Source organism: Magnolia sinica, chromosome 5 (genome assembly GCF_029962835.1).
Source record: "Magnolia sinica isolate HGM2019 chromosome 5, MsV1, whole genome shotgun sequence".
Taxonomy (NCBI): Eukaryota; Viridiplantae; Streptophyta; class Magnoliopsida; order Magnoliales; family Magnoliaceae; genus Magnolia; species Magnolia sinica.
In genome coordinates, this window is record NC_080577.1 from 112,651,990 (window position 1) to 112,676,808 (window position 24,819).

The following is a 24,819-nucleotide window of genomic DNA, read 5'->3' on the forward strand; positions in this document are numbered from 1 at the left end:
CGTCTACCAGGAGGGCTAAGCCTCATCACTCCTGGCTCATGTAAGGCAGGTGGAAGCCATGGTTTTAACGTTCGGATGAGTCACATGTCCTATGCGACTCGTTGGAGTCGACCTGGACTCTGTAGGACCTGATCCAATTGGACACAATGAGTCACTTGGACGAGTCATCCTCAACTCAGCTGAGTTAGGCTGTTTCTCCCTTGACTCGGGTAAGCCGCGCTAGACTCTAAACTGGGGTTGTACATCGAGCCGAGGTGGGCCAAGCTTGGCTTGACTCGTTCGTCCGTGCTATACTCGAATTCGAGCTCACCCTCGAGCTCAACATTGAAGCTTGACTTGTATGCTAAAGCTTTTGAGTCGAGCTCGAGTCAAGACTCGAGCATGTGGTTCAAGTTGAGTTGAGTTTACCTCGAGTCGAGTCGAGCTTGGTCGCACCCAACTCAACTCACCCCCACCCCAACCCAACCCAACCCAACCCAACCCAACCCCCACCCTGACCCAAACCCACACCTGACTCAACCCAACGCCCAACCCGACTCAACCTAGTGCCCAACCCAACCTAACCCAGGACCCAACCCAAATCAAAAACAAAAAAATCAATGGAACTAAAATCATACACATCTATGATATAACACTCGAGTCGAGTTGAGCTTGAGCTGAGCTTTGAGTCGAGTCAAGTTGATATCCACCATGTTCGAACTCGGCTCGATTCAACTTAAGCTTTAAAAAGTGAGCTTGACTCGCCCTAGTCAGCCCTTCAAGCCGAGTCAATCCGAGCTGAATCGAGCTGAGTCAAGCAAGCTTTTCGAGCCAGCACGACTCGTGTATAGCCCTACTCTAGACTTGGAAAAGTCAGACCGAGTCACCGAGCCATAGCGCAAACTCAGTGTGGCAGTCATCTGCAATATCTAAGCCGTCCACCTGCAGATCTGACCTGAACTTGAAGATGTTCCTGCCCAAAAAATCATGTAATTCAGTAAACAGGTAGGCCATGATGTTAGAAATAGGTGAATGACTTATAAAACTTTTAGCCAAAAGTTTTCTTTTGTGGCCACTTGATTAGTGGACCGATTAAATTCTCAAACTGGATCATCTACATTGCGAGAGTGAGACGGATGGATTAAGTGCTGGACACGTACCATGCTGGCACACGTGATGTCATATACATAATCTACTGGTACACGTGCCGAACTACATTTATATAAGATCTTGGCATTACCATTTTCCATTGGACGTGCATGGTCAATTAATTGGAGGGCAAGATGACCGTCCATGTTAGCCGTCCATGCAATCACCTATCAAAGATTAAAGATTGGCCAAGTAATAATTCCTTGGTAACAATGTGACAAAATCACACACGGGGGGGATAATCTCAAATTCACAAGCTAGTTTTTTGAATTCACGGTAAAAGGAGAGAAAGCTCAAATAATTTTATTCAATACTATTTAATGTGTTTGATTTTTTATTATACCATTGATAAAGAAAAAATAAAATCTTAATTTAAAATTATTTAAAATAACAAAAATTTAATATTAATAAAAAGTATCCAAAATACTAAAACTCACTTGAAGTATAAATAAAACGTCCAAATAAGCTGAAATCCTAATTACAAGTAATCCTAAAAACAATGGAAACTAATATTTCTAAAAATAATAATTTCCCCCCTTAAATCCTATAATGAATGAAAGAATATGTTTTCTTGCTAAATAGACATACGCGGCCTACTAAATAGGCCAATTGACCTCGGATGACCATTAATGTAAAGATCAATAGGCTGTGCATCCTGTAATGAACGGATTTATGATTCGTTCTTCAAATAACAATTTCTTCCTAAGAAGATTGAATTTCTTTGAATTAGATGCGCCTGGGCCTAATTATATTGTGCCTTAGGTAGGATTAAGCCCGAATATAATGGATTATTTCCACTTCCATTTAGTCTTTTGCTGGTTCAGCCATGTTATGAATGTATCTGTGCTACTTACATATCACCGAAACTTAAGTCTGTCCCACATGCAGCCATTTGGAACACCCTTTAATTGAGGATTTTTGGTGCATGGGCTAAATATAGCAGCCCCATGTTAACTGCTTGAACCTTTGATATAAAAAATACCCCTTGTTCTATTAGGAGAGAACTTTGGTGCATGGTTCGGCCATAGAGGGTCCCATTATTTCAACCGTTTAGATCATTGAATTACAGGTATCCCAGTATTTACTCAATATACACAAGTTTTTAATATGGCAAGTGGGACGGGAGCCCTGGTTCAGTAATCCCAACCATTGATTTGCAGTGGATGGCTATATATGGACCATGAAAATCTCCCCATTATAACCATCCTAACACCAAATAGAGGTTACTAATAATTTTCTCAAAAAGGAGAATTTGATTGAGATTGGACGGTTAAAATGTCATGGTATTTCTACACATGCAATGATTGTGCAATTCTACCAACCAAACAGGCCATCACCCTTGGTTCTGTTGGGTTACTTTTACTAAAGTGGGGAACCACTTAATCTAATTAAAATCCACACCGTCCATCACGTACACCAATTCATTTAAGTCATTGATTCCAAAATTCAGTGGGATTCAACGGTTTAAGTGGGCTATTCCAAAACAATTATACGAAAAACTTCCATACTCACGTGTTATGGCCCACCTGAGTTTTCGAATACTGTGATTCTGGTCGATGCATTCATCCTGATTAGTCACACTAGATGAATGGATTGGATGGAATATAAACACCACTGTGGGTCCTACTTAAAACTACGGTAAGTGTTCCATCTCAACTATTTCCTGTTCTGTGGCCTACATTGACTCTGTATCATCACAATTTATAGTTTCAATGGTTAGAATGAGACATGGTACCTAACAGACGGTATGGATCTCACTAAAGATCCATCCACGTGGCTCTAGATTTGTGAAAGTAACCCCAGTAGGCACCAGCGCGAGGGACGCGGATTGCGTCCTACCCCCGTCTCCCGCTGGGAACGGGCAGGAGCTCTGAGTTGCCACGGCGATGTATGGGTCTTATCCACACCTTCCATCAATTTTTTAGTATCATTTTAATTTATAAATCTAAAAAATAGCTAGATCCAACGCTCAAGCGGACCACACCAAAGGAAGCAGCGGCGATAATGATTCTCACCGTTGAAACTTTTCTAGTCCCACCGTGATGTTTATTTTCCATCCAACCTATTCATAAAGCTACATAGACCTGGATTAAGAGAAAATACAAATATCGGCTCTAAACTAAACTTCTGTGGCCCAAGAATTTTTCAACGGTAAGATTTTAATCCCCATTGTATAGTCCACTTGAGACTCGGATATACCTAAAATTTATTCCTAAGGCCTAAAATGATAGTAAAAAAAAGGATGAACGGTGTGGATGAGACCCATACATCACGGTGGCCACTCGAAGCTCCCGCTGGAGACGGGCGGGGTTAGGACGCAATCCGCGTCCTAGCGGGAGTCCGCGGAAAAAGCGCGCGGCTCATTACAAAATCTCGAACGCCTTCGGTTTGCTTCAACCTCTCTCTCAATTCCTCGGTTCTCTGCTTCTCGCCGATCTCATAGAGGCTTTGCTTCTTTCCTCTCTCTCTCTCTCAAGGGGAAAACACATCAAACCCTAGACTAATCTCATGCGATCCACACCGTCCATTGCCCCTGATCTCTACCCCAACCATCTCGTCCTCCTTCATCTCACCCATCCGATTCAAGAACTTACTTCTTTCGCCATCTAATCTAACCCATCAAAAGTAAAACAAACGCTAGGGCTTTTCTTCGACCTCCGGCCGGGCTCCATGTCGACGGCATCATCAGAAGCAAAATCCCGTCCGTCCATCTCCCCCGAACTCTGCCTCACCGATGCAGACCTCCCCTACGAGGAGGAGATCCTCCGCAACCCCTTCACCCTCAAGCTCTGGTGGCGTTACCTAATTGCCCGTTCCACCGCCCCCTTTGCTGCCCGCTCCGTTCTTTATGAGCGGGCCCTCCGTGCTCTTCCCGGCAGCTACAAGCTATGGCACGCCTACCTCCTCGAGCGCCTCGAATCCGTCCGTTCCCTCCCCGTGACCCATCCCAACTACTCCTCCCTCAACAACACCTTCGAGCGGGCCCTGGTCACCATGCACAAGATGCCCCGCATCTGGACCATGTATCTCGAATCCCTGACCCACCAGCGGCTCCTCACCCGCACCCGCCACACCTTCGACCGTGCCCTTCGTGCCCTGCCCGTCACCCAGCACGATCGCATTTGGGGCCCATACCTCGCATTCGTCAGCCAGCAGGGCGTTCCCGTTGAGACCTCGCTCCGCGTCTACCGCCGGTACCTGAAATTTGATCCCACCCACATTGAGGACTTCATTGAGTTCCTCATCAATTCCAAACTCTGGCAGGAGGCTGCCGAGCACCTGGCCAGCGTCCTCAATGATGATGGGTTCTACTCGATCAAGAGCAAGACCAAGCACCAGCTCTGGCTGGAGCTCTGCGATCTCCTGACCTGCCACGCGAACGAGGTGTCTGGGATGAACGTGGATGCGATCATCCGCTGTGGGATCAGGAAGTTCAATGTTGAGGTGGGTTGCCTCTGGACATCGCTCGCGGATTACTACATACGGCGGGGATTGTACGAGAAAGCACGGGATGTATTCGAAGAGGGCCTGATAACAGTCGTCACTGTGCGGGACTTCAGCGTGATTTTTGACTGCTATACTATGTTCGAAGAGAGTGCAACCAATGCCAAGATGGAGACGATGGGGGACAGCGATGATGAGGAGGATGGCCAGGAAGAAGATGGCTCAGTCGATGTACGGTTGGGTTTGAGCCTGTCTGTTGAGAAGCTCGGGAAGCGGATTTTGGCTGGATTTTGGCTGAATGATGATAATGATTTGGATTTGAGACTGGCAAGGCTGGATCATCTCATGAATCGACGGCCTGAGCTTGTGAACAGTGTATTGCTTCGGCAGAATCCACACAATGTGGAGCAATGGCACAAGAGGGTGAAACTGTTTGAGGGTAATCCAACACGGCAGATTCTGACATTTACTGAGGCGGTGAGGACTGTCGACCCCATGAAGGCTGTGGGGAAGCCCCATACGTTGTGGGTTGCATTTGCCCAGTTGTACGAGAACCACAATGATGTGGCCAATGCGAGAGTGATTTTCGAGAAGGCTGTTCAGGTTGATTATAAAACGGTGGATCACTTGGCGAGCGTGTGGTGTGAGTGGGCAGAGATGGAGCTGAGGCATAAGAATTTTAAAGGGACGTTGGAGTTGATGAGGCGGGCCATGGCAGAGCCCTCAGTGGAGGTCAAGCGGAGAGGTAAGATGCTGGGTGTTTTTGGTATCTGTCTCTTAGTTCATTGCTGATTCACATACTTTTTAAACAGATCATAAAATAAGTGTATTTTTTGGTTCACAATAATTTGGACAGTTTGATTCGATGTGAATGCCACTTATGCAATTTCTAAGCAACTTCCAAGTCTCTGCTTATCATCCATCACACTGCGCAAGAGTATCTTTCTCCTTCCATTTTTTATTATTATTGTTCACTCTTTGATTCATATAATAGAGTAATGCTAATCTCCACAAAAAAAAAGAAGTATTGCTAAATGTACTTAGCTTATTCCATGCAATCTTTGGGCCTCAAAATAGTTCAAAATCAAAATGATCATGGCAATTGTGTAAAATGCAGCGGAAACAATGGGAAATTAATCATTTTGACCAAAATAAAAAACTAGGGTTCATATTTTGGCCATCACGTTCTGACAAGAGGACATGGATCTCACGCCGGTAGATCAACCAGAAGTTCATCGGAAAGCTAGGACGACCGACGACAGGAAAGGGGAAGATGTGTCCCAAGCGATAGTAGAAAAAGAAGTAGGGAAGCAGTTTCGTATCTAGCGTCTCAAGGAGGAGGAGATTGGATAGATATCCAAAGGCGGAATGGGAAAGGGAAACAGCTCGTTAGGGACGTCGCAAGTTACCCGACGTTATACGTAAAAGGCTTCCCTACGGGATGGCTACCAATCAAAATTTCAAGAGTTTTCGATAGAGCAGGAACGGTGATGGATGTGGTTATACCAAGGAGCAAAGTAAATGAGGCTTACAGGGGATTTGCGTTAGTAAGAATGAGTTCGGAAGATGAGGTCTTCGGGGTCATTTAGACCCTTAATGGCGAAAGTTTCGGGGGAGTTAAGTTGCTGGTCTAGAAGGCTAGATTCGGACGGGAACTGAAGCATAAACTTCGAGGAGGTTCAAAAAGACAGAAGAATATCTCAATGAAACAAACATATACAAGTCGAGATCGTTTTTTTCAACAGGGATCAACATCCTTCAAAGATATGCTTACCAAATCCAAAGAGGGAAGTACTCTGAAAGAAGATGCAGCTCACACAGTTGATAATAGCGAGAAGAGGGATTTTGGGAAAGAATTGGAGAGGGCAAAGGTAGGGGAAGACACATCGATTTATATTAACCATGCTGACATTCAGCAATCTTCTGAAGCTCTTCGGGATTCGGTTGTGATGTTCAACTGAGCAGGCTCATCGATCTCCCAAGTGAGATGCTGCCTAGATGAATGTTGTAATCTTCTGCCTGAGACCTATACCATCAGACCCTTAGGTTTTAGCGAGCTATGGATCAGATTGTGCCCTGGTGTGAATCCGGACCTTCTGATTATGGTAGGGGCACTGCATAAAGGTCCAGTTATCAGGATCAGTAGCTGGGAGGAATTTTTAGCGTTTGGATTAAAAGACTTTTGGATGCTAATCTGGTCGGTTCCTCTAGAACTTTGGAACGAAGATTTCTTCTTAAAAACGGCAAACCGGCTAGGGAGATTCATCGAACTGGACTCCAAGACGAAGCAGGGTGGGGAAATGGGGGTCATCAGGTTAGGGTGAGGAGGAGGAAGGGAGAGACAATGCCTCCATATCTTCAAGTCATCGTAGCCGACCGACAACTCTTCTTGCCGATTCAAATGGAGGAAAAAGAAACCCCAATCAATCGCTGGGGTGATCTATGGAGTTCCAGAGGGGTAGCGTTTCTGATAGCTGCGGCTAGAGAGACCATGGAAGATGGTGCACACCATTCATTCTTAGCAGGAGTACCGGTTCATTCGACGCTCATGTGTCTCGTCCCGGTTGGTGCGAACGTCGAATTTGAGAGCTTCCGAATGGATTGGGTGACATCTGTCCACCCCTCGCGGATGGCAACACTCGGATGATCGAATCGTCGACATGTTGTCCTGACGCGATTGTCGCACCTGCCGAAGTAGTCTTTGCCCGCCAAGCACTCGAGAGCCCTGACACGCAGATGGTCGAGATCTCGCCACGTATGCCTAACGCTCCTGCTGTAGTTGACACTGCTTGCCATATAATCGAGTGCCTCGGCACGCGCAGAACTTGAGTCACGTGCGATGACTTATCAGAGAGTGGGACTCGGTAGTGTTTTCGGGTCCACTTATCGGGTGTGAGTCGGGTTTCCGAGACCCGCCGAACCAACCCACTCTCAATTTAAACCTGTCTCTCAACGCAGTACCCCATTCTGAGCGTCGAATCATCCCCCGGATAGCACCCAATGATTCCCTTCTCTTAGAGCTTGCTGATCCAGACAGGGAACTTCCGTTCTGGAAAATTACCTCATCACAGCAACCTTTGCAAGATCTGCCTCTTGCGGAATTGTCGGAAGACGGTCTTGTACCCCCTCATCTGATGATCGGAGATAATAGCGTCGACTACCAGGTAGATGGCCACTCCCGCGCCTCGAATTATGCGACTACTCCTTTGTCACCCTGTTCCTTGGCTTCCGGAGATGCGACGTCAGATCGAGCCTTAGTAACGCTGTTTTAGGAGCAAATCAGAGAAGACATCATAGTAGCAGAGCCTCTGCAGATTCGGATGGGAGGTATCAATGAAGATAGGTACGGGGAACAAGATCCAGAGGTGAAGCTGGAAGCTCAAAGGGAGAATTTGATCAATATAATCCAAAAGAAAAGATGGATCAGAGATGCAATGGGACATGTCGGAAGATCTATTGGTCTATCTTTTGGCGATCATCCAGAGGATTATATTGCCCTCTTTTAGTGTATCTAGTCTCGTGGCAGACCGCTGATACAATCTAGATCCTTAAGGAAATTTCTTCTCAAATCAAGTAGAAGCAGAGAACTTCAAAGTCTATCATCTAGCCCCAATCTCATCAGTGGTGTTTACACGGGAAGTGCTAGGAATGGATTAAGAAGTAGATCAGTTTCATAATGAAGATTTTGTCTTGGAACGTCAGAGGGGTGGGATAAAAAAAGAAGAGAAAAATCCTCAAAGATATATGTGTCCGAAGTAAGGCAGATGTTATATGTCTGCAGGAAACTAAGGTTCAAAATCTGAATGATAAACTGATGGGTTCTCTGTGGAATGAAAAAGATGTGCAATGGGTAATAGTAGATGCTAAAGGAAGTGCGCGAGGTATTGTGCTGGCATGGAAGTTGTCAGTTTGGGCCGAGGAGTAGAGCTGGAAAGGAGAGTTTGCAGCTTCAGTCATTCTAAAGGAGGTTTGTTCTAATTTTAGATGCCTTATCACTTATGTATATGGCCCAAATTAGGATGATCTTAGAAGTGCCTTTTGGGAAGAACTAAAGACTGTTCGTTAGAATTTTGATGGTCCCTAGTGTGCGGGAGGTGACTTCAACATAACCAGTAGGGGTGTACATCGAGTCGAACCGAGTCGAGCTGGCTGACCTAAGCTCGAACTCAGTTAGGCTTGGTTCGGTTAGTAGCTTGGGCCAGCTCGGCCCGAGTTCGAGCCGAGTTCGTCATCGAGGCATTTCCACAAACACCTGGACTGCACCTTCAAAATCCCTCTGTATGTGAAACAGAAGCAATGGTTTTAAAGGTATTTTATCATACACCTTCTAAGCAACATAAAAACCAAGAAAAACCAAGAAAAAAGGGTATTTGTTTCATGTACATACCTTGCCAACAGCCACACTTCGTTGAGTCATTTTATCAAACACTTGGTGAGCAACATCAATGGCAAAGTAACCGAGTCATCGAATTGGTTCGATCCGAGTTTGATTCAAGCTGGATTTGATTTGAGTTCGAGTCGAGTCGAGCTTGAACTCATTTTCGAGCTCAATCAGCTCGACTCGGCTCGAACTCAGCTTCGAACCGAGTCGAATCGAGCTTTTTCGAGTCGAGTCGAGTCGAGCGAGCTAACTGAGCTAGCTCGGTTCATGTACACCCCTAATAACTAGGTATGCCGCTGAGAAATCCAATGGGGGGAAAGTTACTGCTGCTATGCGCTGCTTCTCGAATTGGATTGAAGATCACGAGCTGCTCGACCTCCTCCTGCTAGGTTCAAGATTCACCAGGTCGAATCAACGTGTAAATCAATCGATGTCTAGACTAGACAAATTTCTGATTTTAGCTGATTGGTTTCAGGTTTTCCCGATGGTGTCTCAGTCTGTTCTTCCGAGACCCACCTCAGATCATAGCCCGCTGATTCTTTCAGTGAATGAGCCAGATTGGGGTCCGAAGCCATTTAGATTCGAAGTTGCCTTGCGGAGAAAAGAGGGTTTTCACCAACTTATAAAAGACTGGTGGGCAGGGTTTAGGGTGGAGGGCTATGCTGGTTTTAGGCTCTGTTGCAAATTGAGACTTCTTAAAGCTAAGCTAAAGGATTGGAAAGCAGTGGAACTTCGGAAAAGGGTAGTAGAAACCCAAGAAATTCTCTCAGATCTACAGGCTATGGATTTAAAATCCGAGGATGCCTCTATGTCCACATCATATTGGAATAGAAGAATTCAGCTCATCCAGAGTTATTCAGCAAGGGTGCTTGAAGATGAGGTCTCATGAAAGTAGAAATCTCGATGTAAATGGATCAAAGAAGGAGATAAAAATACCAGATTTTTTCACAGTATAGCTAGTGCGTGGGCCAGGGCGAACAGAATCAGTAGCATTATAGTTAATGGTGTCCGAATAGAGGTTAGGGAGAAAATTTCAGAAGAGGCAGTTCAGTATTTCGGCAATCTTCTTCAAGGAGAAGGTTGGTCTAGGCCAAAGCTGAATCATCTTCACATTGACCGTATTTTAGAAGAGGAGTCCAAAGTGCTTGAGTCCCGATTCTCAATAGAAGAAGTGAAAGGTGCGGTGGACTCCCTGGGTGGCGATAATTTCGGGAAGACAAATAATCGACAATGCCCTTATGGCGTTCGAATGCTTGGACTCGAGCCACAAGTCCAAATCTAAGGGTCTTCTATGTAAGCTTGATCTAGAGAAGGCGTATGATCATGTTGACTAGGGCTTCTTGCAGTATATGTTACATCGTATGGGATTTGGAGCTAAATGGAAAAAGGTCGATGAAGGAATGTGTGGGGTTAGCTTTCTTCTCGATCCTTCTAAATGGGTCCCCTAAAGGCTTTTTCGATAGTTCAAGGGGCTTTTGCCAGGGCAATCCGCTATCTCCGTTTCTCTTTCTTATTGTTGGGGAGGCCCTATCCAGAATGTTGAGACAAGGTCAGGATGAAGGAGCCATCAGCAGTCTTACAGCGAAAGGAATGGATACTTCGATTTCTCATATTCAGTTTGCAGATGATACGCTTCTATTTTGTGAAGCAGACCAGGAGAAAGTGACCAACTTGCGTACCACTATCATGTGTTTCGAGCAGTCTCGGGCCTTAAAGTTAACTTGGACAAGTCAAAGATGTTTGGAGTGAACATGGAGGATAGAGAGATACAGTTCTTCGCGAACTTCTTCGATTGTCCAATGGTAAGATTTCCCTCCACATTTGTGGGTCTTCCGTTATGTACAGGCAAGCCTTCAACATCCTTATGGGACAAGATTATTAGTAGGTTCGAAAACTATCTAGCTAGATGGAAATGTAGATACATGTCTTTGGGTGGTCGCCTCACTTTGATCAAAGCGGCTCTTTCTAATTTACCTTTATACTTCATGTTATTCAAATGTCCGACTTCGACATCACAAATTCTAGAAAGATTAAGGCGAGATTTCTTATGGCAATGGAAGGAAGAGAAGAAGAAATTTCATATGGTGGATTGGAAGGAGGTATGTAAGGATAGGAAAGAAGGTGGAACAGGGGTGAAAGATCTCAAAAGAATGAACCGAGCCCTTCTAGGTAAATGGATTTGGAGGCTTGTGGCCGAAAATGGGACTTTGTGGAACAATCTAGTTAAAAGCAAGTATGGCGGATCAGAGGGAGATTGGTGGACTAAGGAGTCGTCTCGGTGTAGATCTTCGACGCTTTGGAGGGATGTTGTATCTGTGAAGAAGGAGGTTCTAAAAGGCATTGGTTTTGCTCAGGGAGACGGAAAAAAAAAAAATCGATTCTGGGAAGATGTATGGATGGGAGATACTACTATTAAAGAAGATTTTCCGAATCTATTTCGTCTTGCCCCGAAGCGTTCCATCAAAATTGCAGAATGCTATTCTGTTCAGGGGGATGTAATAGTATGGAATATTTTGTGCAGAAGAGACCTCCATGAATGGGAGATTGATGATTATTTGGCCCTTCTTAGCCGTATAAACAATTGCAAGCCGAATCAGAATAGCGAGGATTCTCTTCTATGGAAATTAGACAAAGACAACACCTTTTCGGTTAAATCCCTATACTCTTCTATGGGCAGAGATTCCTCCAACAAAAATGGAGATCTTAAAAGAGCAAGTGTGGAAAACTAAAACCCCTCCTAAGTTTGCGGTCTTCGGTTCTCTAGTTGGCAAGAATAAGGTCCTCACAGTTGATAATTTGAGAATAAGGGGCATGCCAATCACGAATATCTGCTTGTGTTGTATGGCAAATGAAGAATCTATTGACCATCTATTCATTCACTGCCCGCTCCTCAGTCATATCTGGTCTGCAATTCTGTCCCGTTTTGGCATGAATTGGTCATTTCCTGACACTACTGATCGGTTATTCAAGGCCTGGCAAGGTGCTCAAGTAGGTAACAACAGAAAAGATATTTGGAGAATGACTCTTCTAGCTATCTGGTGGTTGGTCCGTTTGGGAGGAAAGAAATGGGAGGTGCTTCAGGGATACCTCTATCTCGGCTGAGTCCCTTCTTAACAGGGTGATTTATCTGATAGTTGAATGGGCCTCTAATGACATTTCCCTTACGGGGTGTAATCTTTCTTTCTTAAGCGTGTAGTCTTTCCGCTATCTTAGCGGCCCAACTATCCCTGTTTTTGTAATCCCCTTTTATCTAATATACACCCGTAATCTTTCAAAAAAAAAAAAAACAATGGGAAACAAGCAACTAGGTGCAGTTTATCTAGAACGAGCAGAAAATTGCCAACTTCACTAATGAAAAACTCAAAATAATTTGTTAAAAGATCAAATAGGGCTGATGATCCAGCCTTTGCATGTTTTTTGTGGATCTTGCATGAAAATCCCAGTGATGCACGGCCTTTTTGGCTTTCTTGACTCAAATCTCTGACCCAACACTTCTATCCTGTTGCTAATGTAATTCAAAAACATTTTCTAGTACTTTTTGGGACCTTTCCTAACATGCAAAAAAATAATTAAGGATCCCATAACTAGCCGAACCCAAAATCCATACTACCTAACCCAAAATCCGTACTAACCCATGGCCAATTTTTTTTTTTTTTTTTTAAAGATACAAAACGTCAAAGTGATTCTGAAGTTCATCACAGTCTTTTTAGGGGTGCACGCCAGTTTTTTTTTTTTTGAATGGCGAAGGATATTATTACATTTGCGAATTCCAAAGAAAAGGAAAGCAAGCAAAGCTACAACAACAGAAACAAAAAGAACAAAAAATAGGAAAGAAAAGCAACGAAACAGAAGAACAGGCAGATGTGGGGCCCACATGATGTTTCCACACCATAAAATCCATCTATCAGATGTGGCACCTCAGAAAACCCTTACCACGCAAAACTCAAATTCCGATCCAAAACTAAGGTGGTTCAAAGAAAAGGGAATGAGCTGGGAGAGAATGCTCACTTGTTGATTGACATGGGGGACCCACTGTGTTGTGTATATATAATCAAGGCGGTTCGAACTCTTCATCCAGTACAGATGAAGGGTAAGGCCAATGTTTAGGCTGTTTTGCAACTCAGGTGCCCCCTTGTCAATTTAAAGGGTGGGTTTACCCTACTAGATCGTTCCCTTAACTGTTACCTACCTTAGTTTTGGATCAGGCTGAGTTTTGAGTTCTGAAGGTTTCTGAGGTGATGCATCTGATAGACGGGTTGGATGATGTGAATACATCATGTGGGCCCCACCCATTATCTGCATGGTACCACCGGATGATGGGGACATCACGCGCACACACGTACGGAAGGAGAGGGAGGGCCACACCGTCGATCTGGCTTGATGACGACGTCCAGGGAGGGTCTCTTAGTTAGAAGACGGAGTTTTGGTTCATTAGAGTGGGCCTGATAATCAAGTAAAACCCATCATGGGATCTCATGATCGGGGCCTACTAGTCGGATTGATTTCATATTTTAGGTTTTACTTATTGTTATTATTTAGAACATCATGAATGCTTTGGATTTCTTTGTTTGTTTTTTATTTTAGTTTATTTTATCGTTAAGTAAGAGGTTGGGCACATGACGCGAGTTTGGGGGCATAGGATTTTCCCTATAAATAGGCACCCCTTGTAGTTCTTTGGATTGATTGAAGTTGAATAAAAATTCCTGCATGGTTTTTTTTTGCTCTCTGAGTTTCTGAGTTGTGAAAAAATTAAAGTGGGTACGAAGCCCTCCTTTTTCGAATGGTTGAGATTAAAGTGGGTGCGAAGCCCTCCCTTTTTGAAGGGTTAACTACCGTGGTGCGAAGCCACGTTTATCCCCATCCGCCCCTCCATCTTATTTCATCCTTCCCACAACCATCTTCGCTCTCAATCCGTTTGTTTTTCAACTGTTCATCCCTCCACAGCCAGTTTTCATAATCTGGCCCTGTCGGAGGGCTGAAACTTCGACAGAGCACCACGCCCAGACCACAGCCCGGATCGACGTGAGATTTGGAGGTTTTGCAGCCCCAGCCTGGCCGACCAGGGCCAAGAAGCCGATTTGGGAAGGCGGGCCTTCATCACACGTGCGGCCAGCCTGTCTGCGCACGTGCGGCAGCCCCGAGGCACCGTTTGCACCCGAGAGCTATTTTTGGGTTAGGTTTTTCTCTTGTTTTCCTCTTTTCATCCCTAATTTTATAGATCCTAACCCTAGATTGTCCTAAATCCCTTATTTCGATCTCTTTTCTCACCCTAGGGCTCCTTGATTTGAAATTGGCGAATTCCTTGGATTAGGGATTGATTGTTCTGCATGTGTGGATGATTTCTATTTCCCTTTGAGTATTGTTTGGTTCATAATTTTTATTGATCCAGCCCTAACGTGTGTAGGCCTGGACCCACATAGATTCCCCTTTAAATTGAATATTTAGACTTTTGTGTGGGATGTGGAATTTGTGTAATTGTTTATGAACTATGTGATCTTAAATATGAAATCTTGCACATCATATCTGAATTTCATGTCCTGCGTCACCGGATTGCCCCCCTTTTGTTATTGGTTTCTAGGCTATATTTTGAGGCCTGAAGATGAAATATGCAAAAAGTATAGAAATGGTTGTTGTAGATATTCATGGGCTACCATGAAAAGCTCATTGATCGGAGAATGCTAACCTTTCAAACATGGGTGTCTTTTTTATGACCCTTGGTTTTTCCAAGCCACGAATGTGATGCTTATGGTCATGGCCCATGGGCATCTGATCAATCTGGTTATTTGGAGTCATGTTATCCAAAGTCGATTCCTATTGCATGGACTATTTATGTTCATCGTTGGACCTTCTCTGATCTATGCTTCCATTTCTCTATGGCGTTGACCATATAGAGAAATTCCCATGACAAAGGAGGCAAACCACATGGATAGACCAGACTGATTATAGGTCTGTCCACATGCGTAACAGCACCGGAGTTATGCATACCCTTGAGAAAAAAAGCACGAGGGACTACTGGAGCAAGCCCTTTTATGGAAGGCTTATATTTCTGGATTGCATCACTATTGCACACACTTTCTTCATATGAGTCCCAATGAGGCACATGCAGAATGTACATGATCTGGATCACTCATTTAGAGGTCCTAGCATAGACCACCATGCCCCAAAAATCAGAATTGGATGGTTGTAACTGCTGGAGTGGAAAAAAAATCAATCTGTCAGGGCTTGGCATGTTTGTTGGGCCCATCCATTGTGGGTCCATGAGCTGTTTGGGTCTTGCATGTCTGCCATTTGTCTAATGGGAACTTATGTGCGGTACAATGGGAATTCCATTAGACACAAGATAAAAAGTTGTAGAATCTTTGCAAAACTTTACATGTGTCCACTACACATTTCTTATTCATATTTTCTAATTCATGCAGTTGCTGTTGATGGGCATGAACCGGTGCAGATGAAGCTGCATAGATCGTTGAGGGTGTGGACCTTTTATGTGGATTTGGAGGAGAGCCTTGGAACACTGCAATCTACTCGTGCAGTCTATGAGCGGATACTCGATTTGAAAATAGCCACTCCACAAATTATAATTAACTATGCATTGCTTCTAGAGGTATAAACCTTTGTAATAATGTTTGGCTTTTGTGACCCTTTCTCCTTACTTATCTATTTATATATCTATAAATGTGTTATTTTTGATCAGGAGAATAAATACTTTGAAGATGCATTCAAGGTATATGAAAGAGGTGCAAAGATATTTAAATATCCCCATGTCAAGGATATTTGGGTCACATACCTCTCCAAATTTGTTAAAAGGTATGGCAAAACAAAGCTAGAGCAGGCAAGAGAGTTGTTCAAGCATGCAATTAAAATGGTATGGTAAAAAATACTTTTATGCTCTTTGAACCATATTTTGGAACCTACTTTCATTTTGGTTTTTTTTTTTTCCTTAAACCTCTTGGCTTTAGTTGGCACTATGACCTTAATAATTGATCTGCTGGAATTGTAGCAATGCTGAATGCATGCTTAAGACCACTATTTGAGTAGGAAATGTTTTCTAATGAGAACATTTGTTGATTGTAATCAATGTATATAATATACAATTAGATAGGGCTTGATTATAATCAATCTATGTAATAGTCTATTGCATAGCACCGTGGGAGTTTTGTGCTCTCATTGCTAGTCTCAAGCCCGGATAGAGGAGGGTTGCATCAGCTGGTGCCAAACTTTTGCCGTAGCATTCATCTTGAATCCCGACAATATGATCATGATGAACAATTATACACAACACACACACACACACACACACACACACACACACACACACACACACCATACTTCATTAAAGAAATAAAAAAGAAGAAGAGAAGGAACAAATGCATCGGCTGCTTAGAGCATCCTGCGGATATAAAAAAGCCCAAAGAAATAGAAATAACATATACAATGATAACATGGGAACTAAATAGGAACCCCATATCTCCCATCCATTGTCAGAATCTGATCTCTATTGACACCCTCCGCCTTTGAGTTAGTGGAATTATACCCATGGGAGAAAGATACTGAAATGGATGGACATAAATTTGTAGCTTCCTCGCTAAGATTAGAAATTCCCTGTTGAAAACATCCAAATTTAATCCAAGTGCATCACTCGAATTCCCTTCAATGATAATTGGACTGTGATTGTAATTGCCGATCTGACTCCTTGTAGAAGACTGGCTGCTTCGCCATATTTTAAATCACAAACTCCCACAGGACCTAAAAATTCCATCACAATTTCTTCCTGATCAATTTAGGGCTGTACACGAGCTAAGCTAGCTTGGCTTTAAACGACGACTCGAGGCGAGCCAAGCTTTATATGACCCAACTCGTTTTGTAAATGAGCTGAGGTCGAGCGTAGTGGAGCTTGACTCGGCTCGACTTGAACTCGGCTCGAATGCCTTAACTCAAATATATATATATATATATATATATATATATATATATATATATATATATATATATGTATGGGAAAAGGTACTATGTGCTCGAGCTGATGGGAACGTCCCATGAGGTTGAGCTGTGTGGGCCCCACCGTGATGCGTGTCGAACATCTACCCCATCAGTCAGATGCACCATTCCATCGTGGGCCTAGGTCTCAAAAATCAAGTCAATCCATGACTTGTGTGGGCCACACCACATACAGAAGTGGGGAGGGGCCGTGCACCATTAAAACATTCATAATCATTTTTTGGGCCCACCGAGATGTGGTTTGCAAATCCAGCCCATCCATTATGTGTGTCCCACTTGGATGAGGGTTCAGACCAAGTTTCAGCAGCATTCAAAACTTAGGTGGGCCCCACCAAGTGCTTTTATATGTTTTTGGCATGTCTTCACATGATTTTAGATGGTATGGCCCACCTGAGTTCCGTATACGGCTGATTTTTGGGATATCCCATAATTTAAAGGGGACCCATCAAATGCACGGTGTTGATGGTCGACACGCATCACGGTGGGGCCCACACAGCTCGACCTCATGGGAGGTTATCATGAGCTCGAGCGCATAGTACCTTTTTCCTATATATATATATATATATATATATAGTATTTAAAAGTAAAACCTTACCCATCCGTCCCTTTCTTTCTCTTTCCCTTCCTTACCCAACTCGCCGCGCTTGAGCTCATCTCTGTCTTGCGCCCGAGCTTCTCTCTCTCTCTCTCTCTCTCTCTCTCCCCCCACTCGGCCACTTGCCCAAGCCTGACTCAGCGTCTGCCCGACTCGTTTCAGCTGTGTGACCTGCACTTGACCACTCTCTCTCTCTCTCTCAACACCTACAATAAGGTACCTCTATCTAATATATATATATATATATATATATATGTATATATATATATATATATATATATAATTGAATATTTGATTTTGAATATTTGATTTAGAGGTTGGGTTGGGTGGCTGGGTTGGGTCAGGTGTGAGTGCTGGGTTGAGTGATTGAGTCGAGCGTGGGTGTTGGGTCAGGTTTGGTGGGTGGTGGCCGCTGGGTTAGGTGTTGGGTTGGAGTCAGGTGTGGGTGTTGGGTCAGGTTGGGTGGGTGGTGGCTGCTGGGTTGGGTTGGGTTGGGTTGGGTGTTGGGTCATGGGTGGTCGGCCTAGGGCTGTTGAGTCAGTTGTGTCGGATTGGGGTTCTTAAGTAAGTTGGGTCGGGTTGGGTGTTGGGTGGTCAGGTTGGGTCGGGTTGAGGATGTTGAGTGTTGAGTCGAGTTGGGGCTTAGTTGGGTCGAATGGGGTTGGGTTGGGTGGAGTTGGTCGAATTAAATTTGCGTTTTCGATTAGATTTGCATCTTGTAGAGTTGAAACTGTTGACTTCTAATTGTGAATCTGTGAATGGATATTATAGATTAGATTCGCATGATTTTCTTTATTTTTCTTATAAAAATATTTATCTTACAACAAAAGGCTGAGCCAGAGATTTATCATTGCCTGCTCGTTGAATATAAATTTCTTTGAAGAGAGCCAACATTTGTGACAAGGTGACAATTTCTTCATCTCTGAGATCTTATGCCTGAAAGTTGATCCCTAGCCCTAGTAAAGGCGGATGGTTGATCTTAGGAATGCAGTTGATCAACAAACCTTTACCAAGCAATGTTCCTGACTTGAATCATGATTGACAAAACATGAATTGCAAGAGCCAACTCCACTTAGCTGCGCAAGGCTACGACTGCTACTACTATTATTAAGATGAATAGTCTGTAGTTTCTTGGATATTTCACATTGACTGCCTTGCTTTTATTTTTTCGTTCTTCTATTAGAAATCATCATGTTGCTAACTGGCATGTGGTTTTTCTTTACCTTTCTATTATCAGACACCTGCTGAAGATGTTAAACCAATGTACCTACAATATGCAAAGCTGGAAGAGGATTATGGGCTTGCAATGCGTGCATTGGAAGTCTATGAGCAAGCTACGAAGGCTGTCCCTGAAAATGAAAAAATGAACATCTATGAAATTTACATAGCTCGTGCAGCCGAAATTTTTGGTGTCCCAAGTACGAGGGAAATATACAAGGTTTGTTCTTTTTCCCTTATCCGTTGATACTTATCTAGTACAGTATTTCAGTTTAAGAGGTGATATTGACATAGATATGAAGTTGGGAAACCCCTGAGGTCTCCTGGTATATATTTGTTTGGTTGATTTCTTGATTATGCACATGTTAAACATTTCCATGTGCTATGAATGCTTGTTTTTCCTTTTACTGGATGAAAAAAATACAAATTAGAATGAAAAAGAATAAAGATACCCCAAAAAAGAGGGAAAGATTTCCAAAGACAGGTGTGGTCCTCCATAGCCCTCTTTAGCTGGAGTATCTTCTATTCCTAATACAAAGGCAGCGCTGTATTGCATAAACAATCTGCCTTTTATGTGTTGCTGACAAGCACATTCAACTCTCTTACTTCTCTATGCCTGTGAATGCATTTTGCAGCAAGCCATCGAATCTGGTCTCCCGGATAAGGATGCAAAATCTCTGTCTATGAAGTACGCTGAGGTAGAAAAGAGCTTGGGAGAAATCGATCGTGCTCGTCTTATATATGCACATGCATCACATTTTGCGGATCCACGGTTTGCCTCTGATTTCTGGAACAAATGGCTTGAATTTGAGGTGCAACATGGGAACGAAGGCACCTTCCGAGAGATGCTTCGAAGAAAGCGCAGTATCTTAGCTGGCTCTAGCCAGGTTGGTATATTTGATTTTTTGATCTTGTTAATGAGAAGGCTACTTGCGGTAGGCTGATCCTCTTGCTACATATGCCAACATGGAACATGTGTATGTTGTCATGGCCTCTCATTCAGCGGGCCTCCCCATCTATCTTCTGTTGCCAGGAAGTAGGTTGGTTTGGTCATAAAGCTAGGTCAGGTGCATGATAATAAAATATTTGGGAGAAGCACCCATAAACCACAGTGAGCTTACACATCTGGACCACCTGACAATGAACTGGCCTGATTCTCAGGCCACAACGACACATTCATGGACGACTCCCATCTGGTGAATGGCCTGGATCTTGCAGATGTGTGCCACATTGGCAGGTGTGTGAGGCTGTGAGCGGTATGAGGATCCTAGTCCAGCAAGTAGCCTAAGCAGCTCTCTAGAATTGTTTGTGTAACAGAACTCAATATTTGGCATTCATGTCGTTTCCTTTCTCATTTTCTTCCACTCGCAGCCACGTATCATTCTTCCTGAATATTTGATGCAAAAGGATCAGAAGCCAAACTTGGAGGAGGAAACGGTGGACACATTAAAGAGTCATTCGGGTGCCCTTGAGAGAATAAAGAGGCCAAGGCTGCAATAATATAGACTTTTCTGGATTGTAGAGTTACGGGTGACTTCCATGAACTGCCTTCCTTCGCTGTACTTGCGCATTGCCAGCACAAGTAGGTCTACTAAAACGTGATACACAACATTGTGGGGAGTACTTTCCCCCACTTTGATCAGCCAATACAATTTAGAAATTTATTGTTCTCTTATTCCGTGAATTAGCAAAAATTGGTTTGTGGTAATATCACATTGCTTATTCATCTTTTTTTTTTCCCTGTTGGTTACAGATTTGTTCTCATGTCTGACCTATGATATTTAGAAATCATGGTTTTAAGAGTTCAGCTAAGCTCACATGCACCTCCACATGTGGCACATGGGCGCAACCTGGCAGCACGTGTGAACATCTGGGCCACTAAATCAGGTCGGCTCTGCCACGTAAATGAGCGGGCCCAACGATTAGTAATGGGGACATCTCGGGCACATCCACGCCTCCCTACGCACGTACGCAAGGAGGGCCCCCACCATCGACCTGGATCGATGACGACATCTAGGGAGGACATCTCAGTTAGAGGGCTGCGTTTTGGTTCGTTGGAGTGCACTCGATAGTCATGTGAATCCCACCATGTGTTCTCATGATCGTGGCTCACTATTCTAATTTGCTTGTTGATGTAATCAGCAACCCTAATCTTTGAATCATCACCGTACATGTCATATTCTTGATTCTGAACATCTAATGGGTCACAGGGTCTCACTCTGAAGATTTTTCCAAAGAAGTTCTGTAGCTCTGTTGGCATATTTCAACGTCTGCTGCTTCAATTAGTGTTTGGATTCTACTCCAGTAACGGCATTTTTTATTAGATTTTCTTTTCCTTTTTCTTTTTTCCTTTTTTCTGATAAGCAATGATGAATTATTAAGAGAAAGAGAAAGCTCCATGCCTTACCTATTAAGCTAATATATAGGAGGATGAACCAAAAAATGTTATCATATTGGCCAATATGCCCGTATCGTATTGTATCGGTATCGGCTTGATATGATACGAAAAATGACCCAGTATCGTGGTGTATTGGCCGGTATCGGTACCTCCATATTGGTCAGACCAGTACGGGTATAAAAAGTTAAAACAGGGTTGTTTTGTCCCCCTTTTTTTAATCTCTCTCTTCCATATATTCTCTTTTGGTTAAAACCATTTTAATATAACATGGTAGAGGGATTTTCGGAGCCATTTACAGCTGTTTGGAGGATCAAAATAGTGATTTTTTGTGGATTTGAAGGATCGAAAGGGGTTGGGGCCAGTTTTGAAAAGATTAAAAAGGTAAAAAGACCCCTTTTCTTTTTGTCGTTTTTGTATTTTTTTTGCCATCTATATCTGATTTTTTAGAAATAATTTTTTTCTCTCTTTCAAATCCTAGTAAAAATCTTGGTTGGGGAGGCATTTCCGATCAGATCTACAGCAGATCTTACTGGTAAAGAAGTTTTTCTTCTTCTTCTTATTTAATTTTTCTTTTTTTTTTTTTGTCAAATTTTGTGAAAATTCAAGATTTTTAATTTTAATTTTTTCTAATATAATGCTTGGGGGGTTAATTTTGGGTAAGAACTATACCAGATCTAAGGGGTTTTGTACTTTTTTTTTTTGAATATTATATTTACTTTGGTGAAATTTTGAAAAAAAAAAAAATTGTTGTTAAATTTTTTGTAATATGTTGAAATGTAATGCATAAGGGTTTAAGGGGAGTATTTCCATCAGATCTGTGGTTTAGATCTGATTATTGATTTGGTTATTGTTGGGGAAATCGTTGGGTCCCCTATTTTGGAGAAAATTGTTTGATTGTTTGATTTTGAAGTTTTTTTTTTTTTTTTTTTGGTTTCAAAATTTAAAATGCAATTTGTAATTTATTAAATGATGTATGATAAAAATTATCTTAAATATATATTTAGGTCAACCCACCGGGACAACATTTTTGCCAAAAGAATGGTCAGATACATCAATAATACATAGTCAAAATATAAAAAAGAAAAATGATATAGATACTTGAATATCTCATTATATATATATATATATATATGTGTGTGTGTGTGTGTTCGCGCGCGCGCTTTAAAATAAAATTTTAAACTAATACGGCCCTGATATGGATACACGACACCATATCGTATTATTTTTCCACCGGGCCAATACGGTGGCCAATACCGTCATGCACAGCCATGTAGAAGAGTCACACTCACCCACATACAATGATTGCCTTCAAACACCCTCTTTGGCCGGAACATCTTTTCTCATCATAATCAGAAACCAATACAATGTGTAATATGACTTGATTTGTTAGGGTAGTCCGACCCTGCATAGGTTTGTTGTATCTCAATTAATCCCTGACCCTGTAATAAGCTTTTTATTCACATTTTAGCAGTCAAGTAAAATAGTGGAGTACACCCTGATCCATAGCTCAAGTGGTAGACTGAGTGAAGATACCCTCATTTCAACATGGAGGTCTTGGCATCAATTCCCTAGTGGGGGTGGCTAACAGTGGAGTGTGTACAAACAAGCTAACCTTTAAAAAAAAGAAAAGAAAAAAGAAGGTAAAACAGTAGAGTGGAAAAATAGATCTTTTTAACTAGTCATCTTTATGGTTAAGACTTTACATAATATCAGCATTAAGTGTTGAACGCACCTCAACTGTTATTAGCAGCTTTGTCTTTACCTGGGTGTGGTTCTGGCCGGCACATCACTTCCAGGCAAAGTTTCTAGTCATTCTTGGATATTTAACAAATAGCAACTGGAACTTCAAAATTGTTTAAAAAAAAATAAAAAAAATATTTATCTCTATATCATAGAGATATTGCATTTTTTTTCCCTTCTATTTTATGAATGGGAATTTTATTAAAAAGGAAGCAAGGCAACTACATAAACATAAAAAAGGGGGCATTGCAAGTGATTTGGTGATGGCTCCGCATCAGTATGAGCCCACCTAGTTGAGAAAGATCATGTTCTCCATTGTGTAGTAGGAACCCTGTTTGCAACAAGCAAGGTTTAACTGCAAGCAGCCACGAATGAAGGATTGTTGACCTTTGAAAAGAACTGGGGTGCCATGGACTACTCTTAAGCCAGTTTTGTTTTGTATATGAGCAAGGAGGCGTCATTTGAGTCTATTCAAAAAAGGGTGATTGTCCTCCATCCGCATTACATCCTTTTGACGTGGTCCATGATAGTGTGATGATGATTGCCGCTGAGGCTTGATGAAGTTCCTTGTGTGGCCGCTGAAGATTGTGATCGTGTGTGACATTGATAGTTGTGTTAGAAGTCGTGTTCAACCGCAGGGATGACTAAGGCTTTTGTTTCTCTGTGGGCCTACATCTGGGCGTCTTGGCACAGTAGGATGCATCATGGATGCTGTCCGCATGATCGAACCCTATGACTAAAAAAATTGGGAATTATGATTAATAATTCGTGTCCATATGTAAATTGGTTTAGTGGCCATGAAGAAGCATTTGAGATTTCATAAGTGGTGGGGACCTTCCTAACTCTAGAATTATTAGTGCATTGATTTGTGCATCTTGTTTATGAATCATGGGAGTTCATGTGTCATGTAGTTAGTTGAGCCATTGGAAGCTAAAAATCAAAGATACAAGACGACGTGAAACATCAAAGAGCAAAGAAAAAGTATATGAGGGCTGTAAAGGTTAAAGGTGAACCTTAATTAAAACTTCCGATAGTGAAATCCGGTACACTCAAGGAATGATTTATGTTCATTAGGAAGTCATTAGTGAGGATGTGAAACGTTCGTGGAGAACGATGGTAAGCAATCTTATCTTATTAGTAAAAATGACAAGTCGTGCGTTCTTACTCTGAGCAGTACCAATAGGTGTGCAAATGGGTACTCCGGTAATCTGCTGAGAATTCTAATTGGGAAAGATACTTGAAATCTTAGCCTAGTTTAGAACTTTTATTATAGATTATTGGTTTTTGAACTTGTATATGGAATACTTGTTTCAATTTATATGATTGTTGATCTTTTCTTGTTTTCTTCTTGTAAATGGTTTGCAACTTGTATATTGAAATCGAATGTGTATTGGATTATGGGAATTGGATGTGTATTGGATGATTTTATGGAAATTAGATATGGAATTTGAATGTTTATTAGGTAGTTTCGTGGAAATTGAATGTGTATTGGGTATTTTTGTGGAAATTGGATGCGTATTAGCTGGTTTCTTGGAAATTGAATGTGTTTTCCGTATTTACAGGTTTATGGGCACAACCATAATCCCAAGGCACCATTTTTCATATGTTTTTTTTCCCTTTAAAATACCATATTCGATAGCCAGAAGCCATCAATGTCTTATTTGTCAATGCTCAGAACGGCGGCCATGAATTGTCGGATACTTCACTGTTGGCTACTAGTCAATTACATTCTCCATAACGGTAGCTTGAAGCAGTCGAAAGTATTATCTATTGGTTTGTAGCCGTCGAAGTAATAGTTGAGTTCGATGGTCCTTGGATGCCTATTCAACGGCCACAAGGGAGGTTGTTGAGCTACAATCGACAACGTTGTCCTGTCAAAAACATAAATCGATGAAGCAAACTACGACAGCCCTTTTC

The 24,819-nt window shown here is 42.5% G+C and overlaps 1 protein-coding gene across 2 annotated transcripts; it reads left to right on the forward strand.

The window, feature by feature from the left end:
* The first annotated feature begins 3,618 nt into the window (after positions 1-3,618).
* LOC131246764 (uncharacterized) lies at positions 3,619-20,490 on the forward strand. 2 transcript variants are annotated; one of them, XM_058247152.1, is made up of 6 exons: positions 3,619-5,317; positions 15,373-15,557; positions 15,648-15,818; positions 18,784-18,984; positions 19,400-19,651; positions 20,136-20,490. In XM_058247152.1, the coding sequence occupies exons 1-6, from the start codon at positions 3,799-3,801 to the stop codon at positions 20,262-20,264; spliced, it is 2,457 nt and encodes an 818-aa protein (XP_058103135.1). In that variant the 5' UTR covers positions 3,619-3,798; the 3' UTR covers positions 20,265-20,490. The 2 variants fall into 2 exon arrangements, with proteins under 2 accessions (XP_058103135.1, XP_058103136.1); XM_058247153.1 differs by having other exon boundaries at positions 20,172-20,490.
* The last annotated feature ends 4,329 nt before the right edge of the window (positions 20,491-24,819 follow it).

Excerpts from the sequence above, each read along its gene's own strand:
- LOC131246764 (XM_058247152.1), top strand. The coding sequence starts at position 3,799 with ATGTCGACGGCATCATCAGAAGCAAAATCCCGTCCGTCCATCTCCCCC. Across the intron at positions 15,819-18,783 it reads TCAAGCATGCAATTAAAATG|ACACCTGCTGAAGATGTTAA; the intron begins GTATGGTAAAAA and ends TTCTATTATCAG. Across the intron at positions 19,652-20,135 it reads TCTTAGCTGGCTCTAGCCAG|CCACGTATCATTCTTCCTGA; the intron begins GTTGGTATATTT and ends TTCCACTCGCAG.